Raw genomic sequence first — 22,355 nt, 5'->3', positions numbered from 1 at the left:
AACATGCATCCTTGTTTCTTGTTTTATTTCATTGAATCACAGACGTTGTCAGTACTTCAATGTCAAAGTAAAAACTCATTTCTACAAAGTTATTCATACAAAATAGCTGTGGGAATGCTCAGGGCCATCTGGAGAGGAACTGACCTCAGTCAGTTGTTCAGCTGAAGAGGTTCCCTCTCAGGTAGTGTCGGAGTTCAAACCCGCTCCACGCGGAGCATTCTGGGTACACCAGCTCTCCAACTTTGCTCAAACCTGCCGTACTTCTATTGTTATTTTCTTTGCTGTTATTATCGAATGAGAATTGATGACAAAAATCTAACTTTAAAAATGTTCCCATTAATTGAAATAAATTCAGTGATAAATTACAGCGATAGCCTATAAAAATGATTTGCTCATATGAGGCCTATAAACACATGAATAAAGCCTAAAGCAAGATATAAGATGAAAGACCTGCTGTGTCTCGACTGTATCGATCTCCTCCGCTGGACACACACACACATCGTATACACACAACAGTCATCGCTATCCTTCTGAGAAAAACTCTTAATAATTAATGTTGATGCATAATGGATAATGTGGGATTACATTTCTTTGTTACAAATGCTATTTGGGATTTTTGCATGTATGCATATTTAAAACCTACACAAAAGAAGCTGTGGCATTTGAATACTGATTTGGGTGTCGATTACTATGGCAACGGTCAAATCTTGAAAGCACTGGGGTCAGCATTGAGTCTAAATGTCCAGCGTCACACATGAACTCTAAATAAGGAACTCAAGCTGACACTGATGTAGGCGTCTGGTCACAGACCTGCTCCTGTCTCAGCTGGACCACTTCTTTGGCCTTACTCGACCCCCTTTATCATTTCAGACTCAGGCTGCAGTCATCATTGCGTCGCCTGCATGTGCAGTGACTTATAACCAAGGACACTCTGCTGTGTAGAATGCCATAGGCCTCTTCCTCTTGTTAGTAACTATGTGAACAGGGATCCACTCTGATGTTTGTCTGCAGCATGCTATTCATCAGTGGTGGACAGTAAGAATACAAAAGTATTGACTGAAAAAAAGCGACTTGAGTATAAGTAACGAAATAATGATGAAAAACACTGACACGCTGTTTTATTTGATTGGATCTGACTGAACTTATTCCTTCAGGTAAAGTTAAAGAAGTGAACGTACACCTGCTGTGTTCACCTGCCATATATACAGCAGACAATATTCTCCAGTTTGGAATCACTAAACATGACATTAATATCAGTTTATTAAGTTCACCAATAAGTAAAGATTTACTGTTATTTCATGAGAGGTAAAATTATGTAACTAAAGGACATGTTGCGGTGTCCCTAAACTAAAGGACATGTTACAGTGTCCCTAAACTAAAGGACATGTTACGGTGTCCCTAAACTAAAGGACATGTTACGGTGTCCCTAAACTAAAGGACATGTTACGGTGTCCCTAAACTAAAGGACATGTTACGGTGTCCCTAAACTAAAGGACATGTTGCGGTGTCCCTAAACTAAAGGACATGTTACGGTGTCCCTAAACTAAAGGACACGTTACGGTGTCCCTAAACTAAAGGACACGTTACGGTGTCCCTAAACTAAAGGACACGTTACGGTGTCCCTAAACTAAAGGACATGTTACGGTGTCCCTAAACTAAAGGACATGTTGCGGTGTCCCTAAACTAAAGGACACGTTGCGGTGTCCCTAAACTAAAGGACACGTTACGGTGTCCCTAAACTAAAGGACACGTTACGGTGTCCCTAAACTAAAGGACATGTTACGGTGTCCCTAAACTAAAGGACATGTTGCGGTGTCCCTAAACTAAAGGACATGTTACGGTGTCCCTAAACTAAAGGACATGTTGCAGTGTCCCTAAACTAAAGGACATGTTGCAGTGTCCCTAAACTAAAGGACATGTTACGGTGTCCCTAAACTAACGGACACGTTGCGGTGTCCCTAAACTAAAGGACATGTTACGGTGTCCCTAAACTAAAGGACATGTTATGGTGTCCTTAAACTAAAGGACATCTTGCAGTGTCCCTAAACTAAAGGACATGTTACGGTGTCCCTAAACTAAAGGACATGTTACGGTGTCCCTAAACTAAAGGACATGTGGCGGTGTCCCTAAACTAAAGGACATGTGGCGGTGTCCCTAAACTAAAGGACATGTTGCGGTGTCCCTAAACTAAAGGACATGTTGCGGTGTCCCTAAACTAAAGGACATGTTGCGGTGTCCCTAAACTAAAGGACATGTTGCAGTGTCCCTAAACTAAAGGACATGTTGCGGTGTCCCTAAACTAAAGGACATGTTACGGTGTCCCTAAACTAAAGGACACGTTACAGTGTCCCTAAACTAAAGGACACGTTACAGTGTCCCTAAACTAAAGGACATGTTGCAGTGTCCCTAAACTAAAGGACATGTTACGGTGTCCCTAAACTAAAGGACACATTACAGTGTCCCTAAACTAAAGGACATGTTACAGTGTCCCTAAACTAAAGGACACGTTACAGTGTCCCTCACCGCTCGCTTGGGACTGTGGAGCTGGAGGTGGAATAGACAGCGGCTTGTGTCTCCACTCCATAATGATCATCGGGCACTTGCATGAATATTGCACGAGATATTTAAACTCGCACACTCACAAGAAATGATTCAACATGCAACCGATTGGCTGCATGTAAAGCAGCATACAGCTGGTTATTATTCATTACGTTTGAACTCTTAATGTGAGTTGATGTAAACAGATCTCAGTTCCCTCCTTGTAGAAGAGATCCGTACCACTAGTCCAGTGTTTCAGCCGTGCACATGTCTTTGGACCTATCTGGTAGTGTGTTTACGTCTGTGAGCTCATGTAGCCTTCTGCTCCCTGTAGGAACTGAAGCATCTGATCCTGGAGGCGGCGGACGGCTTCCTGTTTGTGGTTGCTGCGGAGACGGGTCGGGTGATATACGTGTCGGACTCGGTGGCGCCGGTGCTGAACCATCCCCAGGCAGAGTGGTTTGGCAGCACTCTGTATGAACAGGTCCACCCTGACGATGTGGACAAGCTGAGGGAACAGCTCAGCACTTCAGAAAACTCCATGACAGGTAGAGGAAGTACTCTCACTACAAATACAACTGCTGTTGTAACTAGAAAATGCATTTCCTGCTGAAAATGCGTTGGAATGCTGAAAGCTGAAATGAATCTCAAAAACATTGCTGAAAATAGATATCCAATTTTTAAAAAATTGCAAAAAGCTTAATAATTCAAAAAGTTGAAAGATTACAAATATGAAGTTATATCACCCCTCTCCTGAAAGAGCTGAACATTTTGATATTCGAACGGTTTCTGTAGCTTAAAAGAATTCCAGCGGTAGTGATATTTGTTGTAGTAGTAGTAGAAGTTGTAGTTGTAGTAGAAGTATTATTAGCAGTATAAGTATTAGTAGCATTTGAATCAGTACTAGTTGTAGCAGTAGTGATATTTGTAGTAGCAGTAGTAGTAGAAGTTGTAGTATTAGTAATGAGAAGAAGTAGTAGAAGTAGTAGTATCAGTAGTCGTAGTAATAGCTGTAGTAGTGGTCGTAGTATTTTATATGACAGTAGTAGTAGTATAATAAGTAGTAGTAGTAGTAATAGTAAAGTCAGTTTTTGAAGTAGCAGTAGTAGTGGTAGTAATAGTAAAGTCAGTTTTTGAAGTAGCAGTAGTAGCAGTACTAGTAGCAGTCGTACTAATAGCTGTAGTAGTATTAGTACTGGTAGTAGCAGGAATAGCAGTATTAGCAGTTGTGGTATAAGTAATAGTAGCAGTAGTGGTAGTAATAATATTTATGGTAGCAGTAATAGCAGTAGTAGTAATAGTAGCAACAGCAAAAGTTGAAGTAGTAGTAGTAGTAGTAGTAATACTAGAAATATTAGCAGTAGTCGCAGTTGTCGCAGTATTAGTAAGAGCATTCATTATTTCAACAAAAAAGCCTAATTTTGAGCTAAACGTTTAAATACAGTTCATCCATGAGGCTTTTATTTTGAAAGGGTGGGACTGGGTGGGGGAGGGAGGGGAGAGGAGACATAATCATCATGTTTGACACACATAAACAGAGGTTATTAAATGACAGGCTTCATCACAAGCAGTTCAGTTAGAATTCACTCTCTGGGGCTTTTATTTTGAAATGGGGTGTGGGGGAGAAGGGGAGAGGAGACAGACTCATTTTCCATAGAGATCCCATTGAAAATAAAAAGCTTAATAATTCAAAAAGTTTGAAGGTTAGAAATATGAAAAGTCATAGCACCCCTCTGGTGAAAGAGCTGAACATTTTGATAGTTGAATGGTTTCTGTCGCTTAAAAATGAAGGAGAAGAAGAGGTGGGACGGAAGAAATAGAAGAAGTTGAATAAAGATTCGAAGAACTTGTTGGAATGCTTAACAGCATTCCAACAATTATTGGTTTGCAAAGCCCCGCCCCCTGAAACCAGCCTTTTAATGTTGGTAGTTACACCTGGGCTCTTCCTGCAATGACGTACCAACATGTCTGCTGTGAAAGAGCTCCATCACTGTCACAGACGGCAGAGAAGCCGTCTGTCTAACGAGGGTCAGTACTGTGATGCCACTGAAACCCAAACAGGAAAGAGACCGTTCTGGACGTACCTTACAAGCATGCAGCAGGAGCGACTATCTAGTTTTCACCAGCCGTCCTGAACAAACCTCAAAACATCAGAAATGGAATTCATGAGCACACAGCTCAAACTACCTGCACAGACAGTCAACATCTGGCCCATCGTAGCGATATTTGAGCAAAACAAACAAAAGTACCGAGTTCAACGACAAGGAGAAGGCGGAAAGGACCGGGATCAACGATCAGTATCCTAGAACGACACGAACAACTATTACTAATCCAAAAAATAGCTGATGAAGAAAAACGATGCAAAAGTGGGCAGCTTGTACATGGATGGGCAGAGAAACAGGAGCGGCAGTATGAGGAGGAACAATAGCTTCATGCTCTGGTTATAAGAAGAAAGAAGGAAAGGAACACAAACCTCATGTGAATTAAAGATCTGAAGGCCGCAACCCAAGAACCCAACATGGACTCATTTCTCAACAGCAGCTCAGTGCAGTACGAACCATCGTACTGCACTGAGCCGTGTGCCTCACAGCAGTCTGTTCAGTCTGTAGCATCCTAGTTTAGACTTCCTGTCTCATCTCAAGGCATTTCTACCACGGGTAGACGCTCATACAGTAACACATGCTCACTGTTCATGATCTGTCATTTCAACAGGCAGGAAGCATCTTACCCTCAGTCGTTCTCTGACATCCCAGACTACTCTCCGACGTCCCACATGCTCATGGTGCTCACCAGAGGGCAGCATTGTTTGTTGAATGTCCTCTGCAGGCTCCACAGTATCTCAGTGTGTCCGTCAGTCCGTCCACATGACCCCAGAGTAATCCACACAACACACTAATCTCCATGTAGAGCTGTGACACACGAGCATGCGCACACACACAAGCACATAATCAGCCTTTGAAGGAGCATTTCTCCCAGTTCCATTGAGTGGAACTAAAGCAGCATGTCTCCTGCTGCTGCTGCTGCTCACTGGTTCTACTTCGCTGTGAGCCTGTAGCTCACTGATGTGGAGGACTGAACAACTTGAACTACAGACACCAGTTGTTGCTGTCTGTAGTTCTTTGTGGGAATTGTGAAGAGTGTGATCCACTTACTGGGATCACTGACGCAAACATGAGATTCTTAGCAAGCAAGGGAATACGTGTTCTACCCAAACGGCTGAACTGCTGTTGAGAATAATAGCACTTCTCTGGTTGGACCCACTGATAATGAAAGTAAAGAGAGTTTCAGAAGGTGTGCTCAGAGAAGAACCTCCATCCACGTGGGACTGCTTACTGTAGAAGGTCTGTGAGGTGGGATGGAGTGATATTCTGCTTACAGCAGGGAGTTTATTTGAAATTCCAAACGCATAAACAGCTCCAGTCCGGCTGAACATCTGGCACATCAGCTCTCACGTTCTCTGGTCGGAGCTTCAGAGTTGCTGGAATGTGAGTGGAAGGCTTGTTCATCCTTTGGTTAAAAACAACATTGCTGTTAAGTGATGATACTAATAACTTTATTATACAGCAAATGGGGCATCTGTGATTTTCAACTTCTAATGTGACAATCCCTAATGTGGTCAAAGTCAAAGCAGCGGCTGCTCGATGTACCTACATACAACACGACATCCACTCTGAGCTGGACACGAGGACAGTTCTTACTCCCAGCATGCAAAGTCATGCAGGGAGAACCGTCTGAGTGAGAGACTGGCTCATGTGCTTGGGCCAGTTGTTGAAGATGTAATGTGGTCTGTCATGTGTTTACCATGCTCATCAGCCTGCTCGCCTTCATCACCTTCATACATGCAAGATATGAAGAATTCCCTTTCCATCTGGAGCGGATCAGTCCTGTTCTAATGATGATGGAGACGGGTTATAGTCACAAAGCCCGGCTGTGGGGTCTCCCCTTCCTTTTCTCAGCATGCATGTAGGTTCTACTCCACACAAACCACTGTAACCGTGTGATCGAGGATCAAGTCCAAATGAGAAATAGTTTGACTAATTGGATTCACAAGAAGTGCCAGTTATGAAGTGATTTGTCACAGTGCAGGATGGTGTTGTTCAAAGTGTAACACCAAATCCAGGCCTTGAGGGTCAGTGTGACCTGTGTGTTGGAGCAGGTTTCCTCTGGCTGCTCCACTGATCAGCTGTCTCTCTGGGCCTCCACAGGAACGTCTCTATGCCAGCAGATAGGAAACAACTCTCACACAGTTGGATGTTAGTCACAGTCTGATAGATCGGGCCTGTGAGGGACTTTTATTGTAAGTTCATTAAAACACCACTTCTGATATGATGGGTATGATGCAGTGTGATCATATTGTGGACTGACTTTAGTTGTTGAAGGAACACATTCCCCTGAGTCTATTCCGAGTGGACATGTAAATGATTTCTGAACAGGTTTGGCAGGAACTCCAAACTCCACAGCGACCTCTCTACAACTGACATGACCGTGACGCCAGCTATGCACACGATCCCCAGACAATTATCTTTGTTCATTGTTTGCTAAAAGTACAAATATCAGCCAAACAACGGTGCAGCCAGAAGGCGAAGAGATAAAGTATTTGAATGTGACAGACGTTGAATTGTCTTCTTTAGTTGTACTCGTGGTTGATTCTTGTGTGTTACCGAGGTGAACACTGCACAGCCTCAGGTTGGCCTCCTGCTGTGTGATCACATGATCAGTGTGATCACATGTCCACAGGTTAAAGCCACAACCATTGAGCTGTGATCATAGAGTGAAGCGTGGGTCTGTGTGAGTCTCAGCCCAGTAGACACATACAGGTCCTCTGCTCCTGCTTCAGGTTTGCTGATAAGAATACAGTCTGTTTGTTGTAAATGTATTTACTGGTCTACGTGTTCATGGTATTTGAATGTGATCTGCTGTTTGTGTGTCAACAGGGCGGATTCTGGACCTGAAGACAGGAACAGTGAAGAAGGAGGGCCAGCAGTCCTCCATGAGGATGTGCATGGGCTCCCGACGGTCCTTCATCTGCCGCATGAGGTGCGTGTGACTGCGTGTTGTTGTTTGTGTCAGCTGACTTGGTTGTGACTGACTCAGTGAGCAGGCCATCAGAACTAGCTGCCTGTTGTTCAATCTCATACACTTACAAACCTTCAGAACTTCAGTAATGCAACGTTATGAAATGTATCAGTCCAGTCACATCATTGAAGTCCGATAGTATTACACTAGTTTTTATTTCACAAATATTTCATAAGTCTTGTTGGTTTCATTTGGCTTGGTACGTTTTACAATTCCTTAAAACGCATATAATCCTGGTGCTGCATGCAGAACGTGAGTATACTCTTGAGGTGTGTGAGTGTGTGTTTGTGTGTGTGTGTGTGTGAGTGTGTGTTTGTGTGTGTGTGTGTGTGTGTGTGAGTGTGTGTTTGAGTGTGTGTTTGTGTGTGTGTGTGTGTGTTTGTTTGTGTGTGTGTGTGTGAGTGTGTGTTTGTGTGTGTGTGTTTGCGTGTGTGTGTTTGCGTGTGTGTGTGTGTGTTTTTGTGTGTGTGTGTGTGTGTGTGTGTGTTTGTGTTTTTGTGTGTGTTTGTGTGTGTGTGTGTGTGTTTTTGTGTGTGTTTGTGTGTGTGTGTGTGTGTGTGTGTGTTTGTGTGTGTGTGTGTGTGTGTTTTTGTGTGTGTTTGTGTGTGTGTGTGTGTGTGTGTGTGTTGTACCTGGAATGTCGGTGGTAGCATAGCAGTGCAGGTCAGTTGAGGCCCGTCCTGTCTCACTGGGCCGTCCCTCTGTGTCCTCCAGCCTCTGCAGGACGCTTCTTGGCTCAGAGTCTGTGAGACACTCAACTCTTTGACGATTCAAAGAAAGAGTGTGAATACAGCCAATGTAGCTAATGAGAACATGGATAAATGGGCAAATATGAAATATGATTTGCCGATCAGTCAACAATCGGCAAGACTTGACCGATCAGATTTGGCTTTGTGAGTTCCTTGCTGGTTGCCCGTAGAGGTCACTCTTGTTCTCCACTAGATGTAGATAAAGGCTCAGTGAGATGAACGAGGTGTGTCTGAATTGAATCATGTTGAAAACAAATGGAGCCTCTGACATAAGAACACTTCTGCTTTCAAACAGTAGACGTGAGTCAGTCGGCCCACAGACGAGCTGACACAGCAGGAGCTGCTGTAACGTGGCAGAGCTCACAGAGTGACAGCCTTTAAACCTTAACAAAGACATGAGTGGCAGTTTGGTTTCTTTCATTCAGGAGTCCTGCTGAGCTGCTTCCAATTAGCCCCACACACACACACACACACACACACACACACACACACACACACACACACACACACACACACACACACACACAATCTATTTTGATTGATTGTGGTGTTCAGGCTATTATACACACAATTAATCATAATATGAAGGCCTGTTTAGAGCTATCAGAGTGAGTCAGAGACACAGGAGGAAACTAGATGTGAGATACTAACAGAGGTAAAAAGTAGCAATGTACATATGTGTGTTCAGGAGCTACTTGATCCCAGTACTCAGAGTAAACAAAGCACTTTAACCATGATAAAGAAGGAGGAGCGATAACGTCATTTGACCACATCAATATCTGAATCATCCACCGCAGCGTCCAAATAATGTTTGACATTCACAAACTAACATATACATCATTGTTATAATGGAAATATCAATTATAGCTGCTTTAAGGACTTCGACATGTTGGCTTAACATAGAGGAGAAGTCCTTAAAGCGCTCAGGAAGAACAGAACTACTCATGGACCTGGTGGTAAGATTACTGAATAAACTTTCAGTCTTGTACACACACACACATCAACAACAACAACAACAACAACCAATTTCCTAAAATTACAAACTGACATATTTGGTATGTTAGGAGTTTCCAGTGATCCATTCTTACATGGGTTATAAGTGATGGCTGGATGAGGCTCTGCTCTATCAGGAGCCTGTATTGTGTCCATGGCTTGTACTTGAAGTAATAGAGTTCAAATGTGCTTGACAACAAAACTCGTGTTCTGCAACAGCAGCTTTGAGCTGACAGTTGTGACAGTGTGCACACACCAACTCCTTAATGCCAAACAGACTAACGTGTCACTCATTCCTGCATTTCAGAGGAGCAAACACCACATGAACCTCAAGCAACGTGCCGTTCTCTCCTGACTGTCCAGCATAATACTTCTGCTCCCTAGAGGCTGCTGGTAGATGACTGATGTTTCCATGTGTCACACATAGTTGTGCTATCTTTATTCTAACGTCTTTACAAACCCAGTCTCTTGCTAAATGTGTCTTGTTCCGTGTGCTCTATGATGTCAGGGTCTCACAGTTTGGCCCATTACTCATGAAAGCAGCTGTGACTGCCCCGTGGGCTCGTGCGAGCTCATGTTAGTTGAACCAAATAACACGTCTTTCCATTTAGCTGCTGACGTGCTGGCTGTGGCCTTGTTTTGTCTGGATCTATCACAAAGGCCTGCCGGTCGCACGAGAGCCTCAGCGTGGCACGCTGTTAGCAGCTGTTGTTGGATTGGCATGTTCTTCTGTTCTGTTGCTATTCTAGGCTCGACATAATTTAAACAACATGCTGCTGAGACACCGAGAGAAACTGCAAGCAAACAGTGAAACGCAACCACCTCAGTGACACGCACATAAACATGGCTGAGGAACACAGCACATTTCAGGGAAGCCATTATGAGATCCAGGCCGGCTTATATAATGTTCAGCCACGAGAAAAACACGCTCTGACTGTTTACCACGGCCCTGAGAGGAAGTTCAGCTGGAGCAATGGCTGCCTCCACTGTTCAAACTGCTGTTTGACTCCACACTGAGTGGAGATACCATGTCGGACATATACTGCCCTGACCAGACATTGGCAGAGCGCAGTCACAAGGGACGCAATATCGTAAATATGACACATATAATGTATTGAGATGCATCGATCGCGTTGTTGTTGTTTTGTTATAGCAGCTGATTCAATAGGCTCCTGACTATTATTTCTCATCACTGTCCTGAAAATCATTTCAACTGTCAGCGTAAAGCGTCAACAATCTTTTTACTTTGTTAAAGTCATCTATAGTACAGCTCAATTCAAGATATTAAGATATAAAAGATTGTTTTTATTGACTAAAACAAATCTTGTCATTAGTGTTTATGATGTATTCTAAGCTGCTTAGATCTGCTCATAATTCATCTCTAATATATGTTAGATTACTGTGAAACATTGAACACATCATAATAATGTCCGTTACACCACTAGTAGTCTCTAACGCATGCTTCAGGCGACTGCCACCACTACTGTACAGACGTATGTACAATATAAACATGATTACAATTAGGAGCTGGTAATATTATCCATTAAAGCGACGTAGTTGCCGGTTCCAGTCTCAAATCGGAGGATTTGAAAAGTGTCCTTTGTCACATATAGCCAGGGTTCAGCTTTTCTTCTATCTGCCAATGTCTGGTAAACTGCATAAGATTCAGCATCATTAACAGGAACAAGCAGGTCCTATTTGTGGAGCTCATGTGGGCGAGGCTGTCACGAGCCTTGTCTGTAAGCTGTATGTCGACCTCGCTCTTCTCTGTTGCTTGATCCCCTGCAGCACTGTGCTGCCACACACTTGGCGACTCTCTTTGTGGTTAGTGTGAAATTGTCCTCTGTCCAACTGTAGTGGAGTTGGTAGCCAGATAAAGTCAACATACTGCTTACGATAGTAAACTGAATATCTTTGGGATTTGAACTACCGGTAATCTTTTGTTAAAACAAGCAATTTCATTGAGCCACACTGGGTTCTCGAAAATCGTTATGAGCATTCTTGATAATAATGTAGTGACAGGCCTGATGAAGCTCATCTGAGTTCCAGCTGTTGTGGTCAAATTCAGTCCCTGCCATTTAAAGTTGCTGAGTTGAAAATGCACAGCATATCTATTGCCTCCATACTGCTCTCAACATGGCGCCGGCTGAGCTACACGGTACATTCATGTTTTAAATATATAGAACCTTTAAACTTGCTTTAACTTGAATCAGACCATACTGAGTAAGAAAGTCCAGCTGGTGGTGATCAAACTGTTGTGTGGTGACCTTCCCCCTCACATCCCCACCTGACTGACTGAGCTGCTTCCTTCCACTTTACAAACTTGTAAAAGACGGTGCTATATATTTTTGACTTGCCGCCATGCTGCTCGGATTCATTACTGTGGCTGCTGTGTCTTTTGGAAAGGTTTGAAGGAGGACACACTTGATTCAAGTTTATTAGCATGTGTTAGTAGAGTATTGGAATACGGCACATGCATGTCAAATATCTCACCATTATTTTGACAGCACATATATGTTGGATATACCAATGCCGCTATCTAACCTATGCAATAAAAATTGCTCTTTATGTTAAAGTTCAGGATATCACAAGATGTTTCTTTGGAATAGTACTACTACCTTACTCTTTAAAGGGACAGTGCCCAGGATTTAGGGACACCTAGTGGTGAGATTGCAGATTGCAACCAACTCAATCTCCCTCCGCTCACTCTTCCCTTTCGAAGACTGCCGTAACCCTAGCTGCTGAGTGCAGAACCATAGTACCGCCTGCTTTAGGAGCAACGGAGTCAGGCGGTGGCTAGCGGTGCCACAGGCTGGCACTCGGTGACTCACTGGTTTCTCAAGCGTGTTTGAGATCTACGGTGGCCTCCTAATATAACATGAAAGGATCTCTGTAGAACCGGAGTTTGGTTTGTCTGTTCTGGGCTGCTGAATAGACATGGATGACTCCTGGAAGAGGACCCGCTCCCTCTGAAGATATAAAGGGCTCAGTCTAAGTTAACGGAAACACAATGACGTGTAGTTTCAGGTGATTATACACCAATAAAAACACAGTTACGAATACTATATTCTACTCCTGTCAATACAGCCCCCTATATGCTACACACTGGCCCTTTAAGGTGCTCTCAATTTGACTGATTATTTGTATTAGGGTTGGAACATTGAACATTGAATATGGCATTTCACTTCTGTTGAGAGAAAGAAGATAAAAAAATGAATCCTTTCAACAATATAAAGACCTTTTTTTGTTACTTACACCATTCTTATGGTTTTAATGTATGAATGATTTGAATTGGATTACCCTCAGCTATGAAACTAGACCATGAAGTAAGGGACCATTATTCTTTCTCTGTGGTGTTTCAACACGGGCCGATGTCCTCTACACCGCAGTGTGTGCCATGTGATTGAGTGGGAAATGTACTGATTGTATAATAGCACTGGAATAGAGACCAACATCACTCTTTGAAGAACTAACATTCTCTTCACGGAACAGTTTGTGAGAACTGTGGTGAAGTCCCAACATGTTATTTGTCCATAAAGAGGGGACTGTGATTAGCAGCCACTAACTGGCATCATGTACCACTGGAATGTAATCTATGCTTTTGTCTTTATTTCTTACTTGTGTGCAGGTGCGGTACTGCTCCTCTGGATCACATCTCCCTAAACCGCCTGTCTAACATGAGGAAGAGATACAGGTACAGGAAGCTCCTCTCTAATCCTCTGTAATTACTTTCTGCCGGACTCTTCCCTCTCTGGAGGACATGCTCCCGTCAGCTTTCCAAATCCTCTTCCTGTGTGACTGGGAGTTGACAGTCATCAGATGAAATCATATGTGATTGTAAAGATTCAGATAGTCTCCGGGTTTGTCCAACAATTAACTGTCCAGCTGCTAAGATCCAGATGAGCCGAGAGCCGTGGATGAAAAGGTTGACATCATCTGGGTCACCTTCAGTTATTACCCACGCACACAGACAGACTGAATATAAGAAGTGGACAAAGTCACAGTGACCTCACTCATTTGTGGACTGCTGTTTTGAAGGCTCGAGTTTGGCATTTTAGCCGTCGCCATCTTGTCTTTTTGCCACTAGAGGGTGGAGCTAAGTACAACTAAACGCTGAGTAAGATATTCTCAGGACCACAGTGTTACAACTAACTCTCATGAAGTGAAAACACTCTATGAAAGAGTTCAAGTTGAAAAAACGAAAATACAGACATGCCGTGGTAGACCTGTCAATCACCATGTAGCCCCGCCCTAAAGCATACCCTGCTTCATGGTCTGTTTGACTCTAAATGGGACCCCTGATGCCCCCTGATGGCCATTAGAAAGAATGCAGGTTTAAAGCACTTCAGCATTGGCTTCACTTTTCAGAACAGCAGGTTGCTTCCTGGCTCACAGCAATTAAGCTTTACATTCAGCTTTCTAAGAGTCGTGTGCAGCCTGACGGGAAGATCTGCATACAGTGGTCAAGGCTTTGAAAAATAACTCTTCTCTCTACATGTTCTTTGGTAAATAAAATGAATCTGCCTGTTTTCAGGTATGGTTGAAAATGTAATCATAGCATTGTCCTAAGAAGATGCTAGAGTTAAGACTCAATCAATAAGGCACTGCTCTTTGTAGTAAAGATGATCCATATCAATGGAACAAAACCAGGGTTCGTGCACCAATAACGTAGCAGGTCATATGACATCTCTTTTGTGACACTAATATTTGTATTTAATGATAATCAACTCTGTCATAATATCATATTGTATTATTTGTTATTTAGATATAAATGTGTGTCGATGCAGCATTAACTATGTGCGTACATAATATATATATATATATACATGTGTGTGTATATATATATATATATATATACATGTGTGTGTATATATATATATATATATATATATATATATATATATATATATATATATATATATATATACACACACACATGTATATATATATACCTAACATATATACCTAACATGCTGCTGTGTGTGTGTGTGTGTGTGTGTGTGTGTGTGTGTGTGTGTGTGTGTGTGTGTGTGTGTGTGTGTGTGTGTGTGTGTGTGTGTGTGTGTGTGTGTGTGTGTGTGTGATGGACAGGAATGGCCTTGGACCCTCAAAAGAAGGAGAGGCTCAGTACTCTGTGGTGCATTGCACTGGCTACATCAAAGCCTGGCCCCCTGCAGGTAAACAAACACACACACACTCATACACTTCCTGAACTGGATGCTCTGGTCTCTATCCCTGCTTAACCCAAACTTCACCTCACTGCATGAGTCCCTGCTCAGAGTGTAGCCTGGTCTAACCTAAAGCAGCTGTGCACAGCGCTGGTTCAGGACCCGGATTCAACAACACTTCCATAACAGCTTGTGTGGTTCTTGTATGCCGTCCAGTGGAGCCGCAGCATCCAGAGCAGCTTTGTTGAAAGTCTCTTTTGATGTGAGACTCTGCTCCATCCCATGAGCCTGTGCTCACATCATATTGCAAAGCAAACATTTCATATCTTTGTCTCTATTTGACTGCTGGAGTGTTTTTGCATGTTTTGTGGCTGACCAAATCCTCGACTGACAGTACAGGTGTTTGCTGTAACAACAAGCCTACAAGGGGCTTCATGTGAGCCAGGTGTTCCTCTGGCTCTCCTTTCTGCTCCAGTCTCTTTACACTCAGGAAATGGAGTCATATCAGCATATCTGCAGCTTGAGTTTTTTTGCATTTATGCTGCCTCTAAATATCACCTTAGGGCAGCATTCCTCACATTTGTTATGGAGCTAAACAGGAGTGTATTTTTCTGCTCTTCTCAGCTCACATATTGTGGTCCAGTCCACGCCGTGAAGTTAGGTCGTAAGATACCCGGTCAAAGATCTATCTCTGGAGTACCAAACACTCAGCCTGTAGGTTTGAAACGTGGCATAAAGGTTCGCACAGCAGCTGTGGTCGGGCAGAATACACATCTGTTCCAGTACATTCCAACAATAACTGTATTCCGTCCAACCACTGTATTGTATGCTACACACGTAACACCTGCAAACAAAAGTCCATACATGTTGGTGAAGCAGCAGTGAGGGGTTCAATTTTTCCAACTTTGTAGGGGGCGCCATCGAGCCTTTGGGCTGACATCCCCAGTCAGGTGAGGGAGGTCAGAAAATATTAATTTGACAATAAGAAAAAATAGAACGATGCAGAAAAGTGTAGAAATACCTTCTGTACTTGTTCAAAATGTCAACTGAAGCCATCCTGCAGGATTTGTCCCAAATCTGTTCCCAAGGTTTAGAAGACCAGATTTAGAGAATAATTTGAAAGAATCTAATCATGATAAGTATTTTATTCAACTTTGCCTCACAGCGTGTATCAGTATAACTGTAATATCCTGTTTATCTGGTGCACACCAGGCCTCAGATGCCCTCTCTGACTGCACTATGTGGTGTTTACAGAGACAGGGTTTGGAATGCACCCCCTTGGTCTCAAAGCAGGTGTGTAGATGGCTGAAGTGTTAAAGTAGATGATGGAACGGAACAACATCAACACACGACTAAATGGCCTCTTGGGACTTCCAGGTGACACTGGAGTATTTCTCAGGTCTAACACACACCATGTGTGTTTTGAAATCATTAACACATGGTTTATTCCTTGCACTAAAAATACTCCTCGGAATGTTCTGGGCACAATACTTCATGCAAGCAGTCATCAGGCGAGACACGCGCACTCATGAATTGCAGATGGGTAACAGCTAGGGTGCACATTGAGGACCTCAACAGATGCTGCTGCCTGATCTGTTAGAGGAGAGGAATGTAGCCACGAGCGAGGACAGAATCATGGTTCTGTTTTTATGTGTAGAGGAGCTGATGGAGGCTCATCCCTCTCAACTTTATGGTAACGTGTTATTGTTAACTGGAAGGAATTTCTGTCTGCTCTGTGATTACTGCATATTAAACAGCATGCCGGCCGATCTGGATGTGATTACAGACCTTTTATATGTTTTTGTAGACTCTGGCCTTTGGATGGGCTGTGGATGTGGTATATCTGGGTTGATCCAGAAAAGGATTCCATGGAATTTGTCTCCGGTTTCCACTCCGCTCTCAATGTACAAACACTATTTTACAATAAACAAGAAAAAATATATAAAGAATAAAACAGGGCAGCAAAAAAGTAGAACAGATGTAGGTATAAACATTTAACAGCTATATACAATATAAGTATCAATATATATCCAAAATAAAGTGTGTGTGTGTGTGTATATATATATATATATATATATACACACACACACACACACACACACACACACACACACACACACACACGTGAACATGAACCTATAAACAATGGCAATGGAATAGTGCAAACAGAGGTAGTAGTGCAATGTTACTTATTTATTGTTCATGAGAGTGACGGCCAGTGGAAAGAAGCTGTTCCTGTGGGGGAGCGACTCGTCTGGGAACTGGAAGGTCAACGGTTCGATCCCCGACTGGGACGTGTCACATGTCACATGTCGAAGTGTACCTGAGCAATACACTGAACCCCCGGCTCCCCGGGCGCCTGTCATTGGCAGCCCACTGCTCCCTATATACAGGGATGGGTCAAATGCAGAGAAAAATTTCCCCCTTAAAGGGATCAAAATAGTATCTATTCTATTCTGTGTCTGGTGGTTTTGGCGTACAGAGCCCTGTAGCGCCTACCAGAGGGGAGGAGTTGAACAGCTTGTGTCCAGGGTGTGAGGGGTCTGCAGTGATCTTCCAGCCCGTTTCCTGACTCTGGAGGTGAACAAGTCCAGGATGGAGGGCAGGCTGGAACCAATGATCCTCTCGGCAGACCTAACAATCAGTTGCAGTCTGTTTCTGACCTGTTTGGTGGCCGATCCAAACCACACAGTGATGGAGGAGCAGAGAACAGACTGGATGATGGCTGAGTAGAACAGGATCAGCAGCTCCTGAGGCAGGTTGTACTTCCTGAGCTGGAGCAGGAAGTACAACCTCTGCTGGGCCTTTTTCCTGATGGTGTTGTTGGGAGCCCACTTCAGGTCCTGGGAGATTGTGGATCCCAGAAACTTGAAGGTCTCCACAGCAGACACCGTGCTGTTGTGTATGGTGAGGGGGGGCAGTGTTGGGGGGCTCCTCCTGAAGTCCACTCCACAGTCTTGAGCTTGTTCAGCTCCAGGTTGTTCTGACCACACAGAGGACCAGCTGTTCAACCTCCCGTCTGTACGCAGACACATCACCGTCCCTGATGAGGCCGATGACCGTTGTGTCGTCTGTGAACTTCAGGAGTTTAACAGACGGGTCCTCTGAGGTGCAGTCGTTGGTGTAGAGGGAGAAGAGCAGTGGGGAGAGCACACATCCCTGGGGGATGCCAGAGCTGATAGTCCGGGTGCTGGATGTGATTTTTCACAGCCTCACCTGCTGCGTCCTGTCAGTCAGGAAGTTAGTGATCCACTGACAGGTGGAAGCTGCACAGTGAGCTGGAGAGTTTGAGTTGCAGTATCTCTGGGATGATGGTGTTGAACGCTGAGCTGAAGTCCACAAACAGAACCCTTCATATGACCCTGGGGAGTCGAGGTGTTGCAGCATGTAGTGCAGTCCCATGTTGACTGCATCATCCACCGACCTGTTTGCACGGTAGGCAAACTGCAGGGGGTCCAGCAGGGGTCCTGTGATGTTCTTCAGATGGGTCAACACCAGTCTCTCAAAGGAGTTCATGACCACAGATGTCAGGGCGACGGCCTGTAGTCATTTAATCCTGTGATGGAGGACCAGATGACCAGGTTTTGGTGGTCAGAGGTCAAAGGTCACTGTGACCTCACAAAACATGTTTGTGGCCACTACTCAATAATGTATATGCGTTCATGATAATTTCACATTGTCTAATAGGATAAAATGATAAAGTGATGATGTGTTGGACAGACATGGATGTAAACTGTTACTTGAGTGGTTAGTGGAGGCAAACACAAGGCGGTAATTCTAGTTTTTACTGAATAATAGCGATCATATTCCTCACTCACCTTCACGAGTAGAAAATGCAACATGATCGTGATTTTTGATAAGAAAACATGAGCGTTGTCAGTCAGTGGAGTGAAAACGGCTACTGGGACTGAAACTTCTATGACTTTATATTTACTTGAACACAAAACAAACAGTCGAAAAGTTATTATGGTAGATGTGCCATCAAAATGGAATTGATATGTCTGTTTGTGTCTTTGACTGCCTTGCCCTTCTCTTTTACTAAATTATTTGTCGACAGAGTGGAACAAGCTTGAATATTTGTTTTAATGAAATGTGTCAGTGTATTGTGGAAACTATCGTTCAGTTGGGAGGCTTAATGGTAAAAACATGACTTATAAATCATTGTAGCGGAGCAGTGGCTTTGTCAGCCGGCAGATTACCTCTCGCTGCTGCAAAGTTCAAGCAGCAAATGGAAAATGAAGTGCTTCGACTCTTTTGAGAAATGTCTGTTTTGCTTTGTGTTTCCATCAGGTATGACAATACCAGAAGAAGACACAGAGGCTGGTCAGACTGGAAAATACTGCCTAGTGGCCATCGGAAGACTGCAGGTGTGTGTCGTGGCACAGTCAATTGAACCACTTTGAAAAATACTCAGTCAATGTAAACTGTCAACAATTGTTAATGTTATCTTTTTAAATTGTTATTGTCATCGATCGTGGTTCTTTGCATAAAAACACGCAATTCAAATGATTAGGAAATAAAATAAAATAAAATAAAATAAAAAAGCTGCTTAGAGCTGGTGTTACGAAGTTAAACAGGTCATAATTCAAATCTAATATCTATTACCGTATATATTGCTGTGAAAACATCTTCACACAACTGGGTTTATTCAAGTGTCTCACAAAAAACTACATTTTACAAGACATGTGAACACATCATGATAACGTTGTCATTTTATTTAATTTTATTGAGTACAGCTTGAACGCATCATAATTGAAGTCAATGCAACCGCTGTTAACGTTAGCTGTGCTGTCATTGTGAATCCTCTGAGCAGCTTGATGGGAATGAATTACATTATAATAAGTGTCTGATTAAGTTAGTTGTTCCAAATGTTTTTCAGGTTGTTCCTCAATGGCTTATTTTGGACTTGCTGTTGGGACAAATTCTGAGCTGTGTGCAGACGTAACACTATCTTTCGTCAGTGGCACATGACCAGTGTTTCATTTTCGTGCTTTATATTTCAGATTTTTTACCTGCAAATGTGAGCTCAGCTGAAAGCCGTCTGGTTTTGTTTAAATATGTCTGTATCATCCCTCAGGTGACCAGCTCTCCAGTCTCTATGGATATGAACGGCGTGTCGGTGCCCACAGAGTTCCTGTCACGTCACAACTCGGATGGTGTCATCACTTTTGTGGACCCACGCTGCATCAATGTCATTGGTTATCAGCCTCAGGTTAGCGAAGAGGATAAAGGGACTGATAATGTCATGGAAATTCATAATAGAGGCAGGAGTGTTCCAACGGATTCTTATCAACTATAAGTTGCCAAAATTGACCTTTCATAGCATTGAATATGTTTTCCCCTATTAAAGTGGGATATCGTCATTTTGTTTCAACTGCAGAGAGCGCTGAGCCTTTATTTGAAAAAGGCTTTCATAAATATATATTGTAAATTCCTGTTCTTTAAGATTCATTTATAAATCATATTCCAGTAGGAACCCTCCTTTTTCTGATCTGCTCCTGGTATAATTTTCTGTTGACGCAAACCCATTCTCTATGTTTACCTGTTGTCTTGATAAATGTCTTTATAAATTGAGTATACATGCATACAATGTACATTTCAACAGCACTAAATCAGGAACGTTCTACAGCTCCCACTTTCTCTTGTTTAACAGAAATACTGTTTCATTCACTAATTCCACTTGATTCAACTTTGTTGTAATGACCAGTGATACTTAACACCATCGCCACATTAACAGGCTTCCAGCTGCCCAGAGCCATAATCATCCCCCTTCTTGTTAGACACTTAAGGTTCACATTCAATGTGTATTGTTCCATTGGATGAGTATCGTTTTATTCAATGTGTATTGTTCCATTGGATGAGTATCGTTTTATTCAATGTGTATTGTTCCATTGGATGAGTATCGTTTTATTCAATGTGTATTGTTCCATTGGATGAGTATCGTTTTATTCAATGTGTATTGTTCCATTGGATGAGTATCGTTTTATTCAATGTGTATTGTTTCATTGGATGAGTATTGTTTCATTGGATGAGTATTGTTCCATTGGATGAGTATTGTTTCATTGGATGAGTATTGTTTAATTGGATGAGTATTGTTTCATTGGATGAGTATTGTTTAATTAGATGAGTATTGTTTCATGTGATGAGTATTGTTTCATTGGATGAGAGTCATATCATTGGATGAGTATTGTTTCATTAGATGAGTATTGTTTCATTAGATGAGTATGTTGTTTAATTGGATGAGTATTGTTTCATTAGATGAGTATGTTGTTTAATTGGATGAGTATTGTTTCATTAGATGAGTATGTTGTTTAATTGGATGAGTATTGTTTCATTAGATGAGTATGTTGTTTAATTGGATGAGTATTGTTTAATTGGATGAGTATTGTTTCATTAGATGAGTATTGTTTCATTAGATGTATTGTTTCATTAGATGAGTATTGTTTCATTGGATGAGTATTGTTTAATTAGATGAGTATTGTTTAATTGGATGAGTCGTTTCATTGGATGAGTATTGTTTCATTAGATGAGTATTGTTTCATTAGATGAATATTGTTTAATTTGATGAGTCATTTCATTAGATGAGTATTGTTTCATTGAATGAGAGTCGTTTCATGAGATGAGTATTGTTTAATTGGATGAGTATTGTTTCATTGGATGAGTATTGTTTAATTAGATGAGTATTGTTTCATTGGATTAGTATTGTTTAATTGGATGAGTATTGTTTCATTGGATGAGTATTGTTTCATTAGATGAGTATTGTTTCATGTGATGAGTATTGTTTCATTGGATGTGTATTGTTTCATTAGATGAGTATTGTTTAATTAGATGAGTATTGTTTAATCGGATGAGAGTCGTTTCATTGGATGAGTATTGTTTCATTAGATGAGTATTGTTTAATTGGATGAGAGTCGTTTCATTGGATGAGTATTGTTTCATTAGATGAGTATTGTTTCATTAGATGAGTATTGTTTAATTTGATGAGTCGTTTCATTAGATGAGTATTGTTTCATTGAATGAGAGTCATTTCATTGGATGAGTCTTGTTTAATTAGATGAGTATTGTTTCATTATATGAGTATTGTTTCATTGGATGATTAATTGGATGAGTCGTTTCATTGGATGAGTATTGTTTCATTGAATGAGACTTGTTTCATTGGATGAGTATTGCTTAATTGGATGATAATTGTTTAATTGGATGATACTTGTTTTATTGGATGAGAATCGTTTCATTAGATGTGAATCATTTCATTGGATGATAATTATTTCATTGGGTAAGAATCATTTCATGAGATGAGAATCGTTTCATTAGATGAGAATCATTTTATTAGATGTGCATCATTTCATTAGATGAGAATCATTTCATGAGATGAGAATCGTTTCATTCGATGAGAATTGTTTAATTGGATGATAATTGTGTCATTGGATGAGAATCATTTCATTGGATGAGAATCATTTCATGAGATGAGAATTGTTTCATTAGATGTGAATCATTTCATTGGATGAGAATTATTTCATTGGATAATAATTGTTTCATTGGATGAGAATTGTTTCATTGGATAAGAATCGTTTCATTGGATGAGAATTGTTTCATTGGATAAGAATCGTTTCATTGGATGAGAATTGTTTCATTGGATAAGAATCGTTTCATTGGATTAGAATTGTTTAATTGGATGATAATTGTTTAAGTGGATGATAATTGTTAAATTGGATGAGAATCGTTTCATTGGATGAGAATTGTTTAATTGGTTGAGAATTGTTTCATTGGATGAGTATTGTTTCATTAGATGAGTATTGTTTCATTAGATGAGGATTGTTTCATTAGATGAGTA

General features: G+C 41.8%; 1 protein-coding gene across 4 annotated transcripts in view; it reads left to right on the top strand.

Moving 5' to 3' along the window:
* The window catches only part of arnt2 (aryl-hydrocarbon receptor nuclear translocator 2), a 69,725-nt gene that overhangs the window by 17,923 nt on the left and 29,447 nt on the right, over positions 1-22,355 (top strand). For all 4 annotated transcript variants that reach the window (XM_079281661.1, XM_079281660.1, XM_079281659.1 and 1 more), the window contains 6 exons: positions 2,873-3,086; positions 7,473-7,575; positions 12,985-13,050; positions 14,448-14,533; positions 18,815-18,891; positions 19,602-19,736. In XM_079281661.1, the coding sequence (XP_079137787.1) occupies positions 2,873-3,086; positions 7,473-7,575; positions 12,985-13,050; positions 14,448-14,533; positions 18,815-18,891; positions 19,602-19,736 (681 nt within the window). The remainder of the gene's footprint in view (positions 1-2,872; positions 3,087-7,472; positions 7,576-12,984; positions 13,051-14,447; positions 14,534-18,814; positions 18,892-19,601; positions 19,737-22,355) is intronic.

This window comes from Melanostigma gelatinosum, assembly GCF_949748355.1.
Source record: "Melanostigma gelatinosum genome assembly, chromosome: 2".
Classification (NCBI taxonomy): Eukaryota; Metazoa; Chordata; class Actinopteri; order Perciformes; family Zoarcidae; genus Melanostigma; species Melanostigma gelatinosum.
This window is presented reverse-complemented; position numbering and strand designations above follow the sequence as displayed.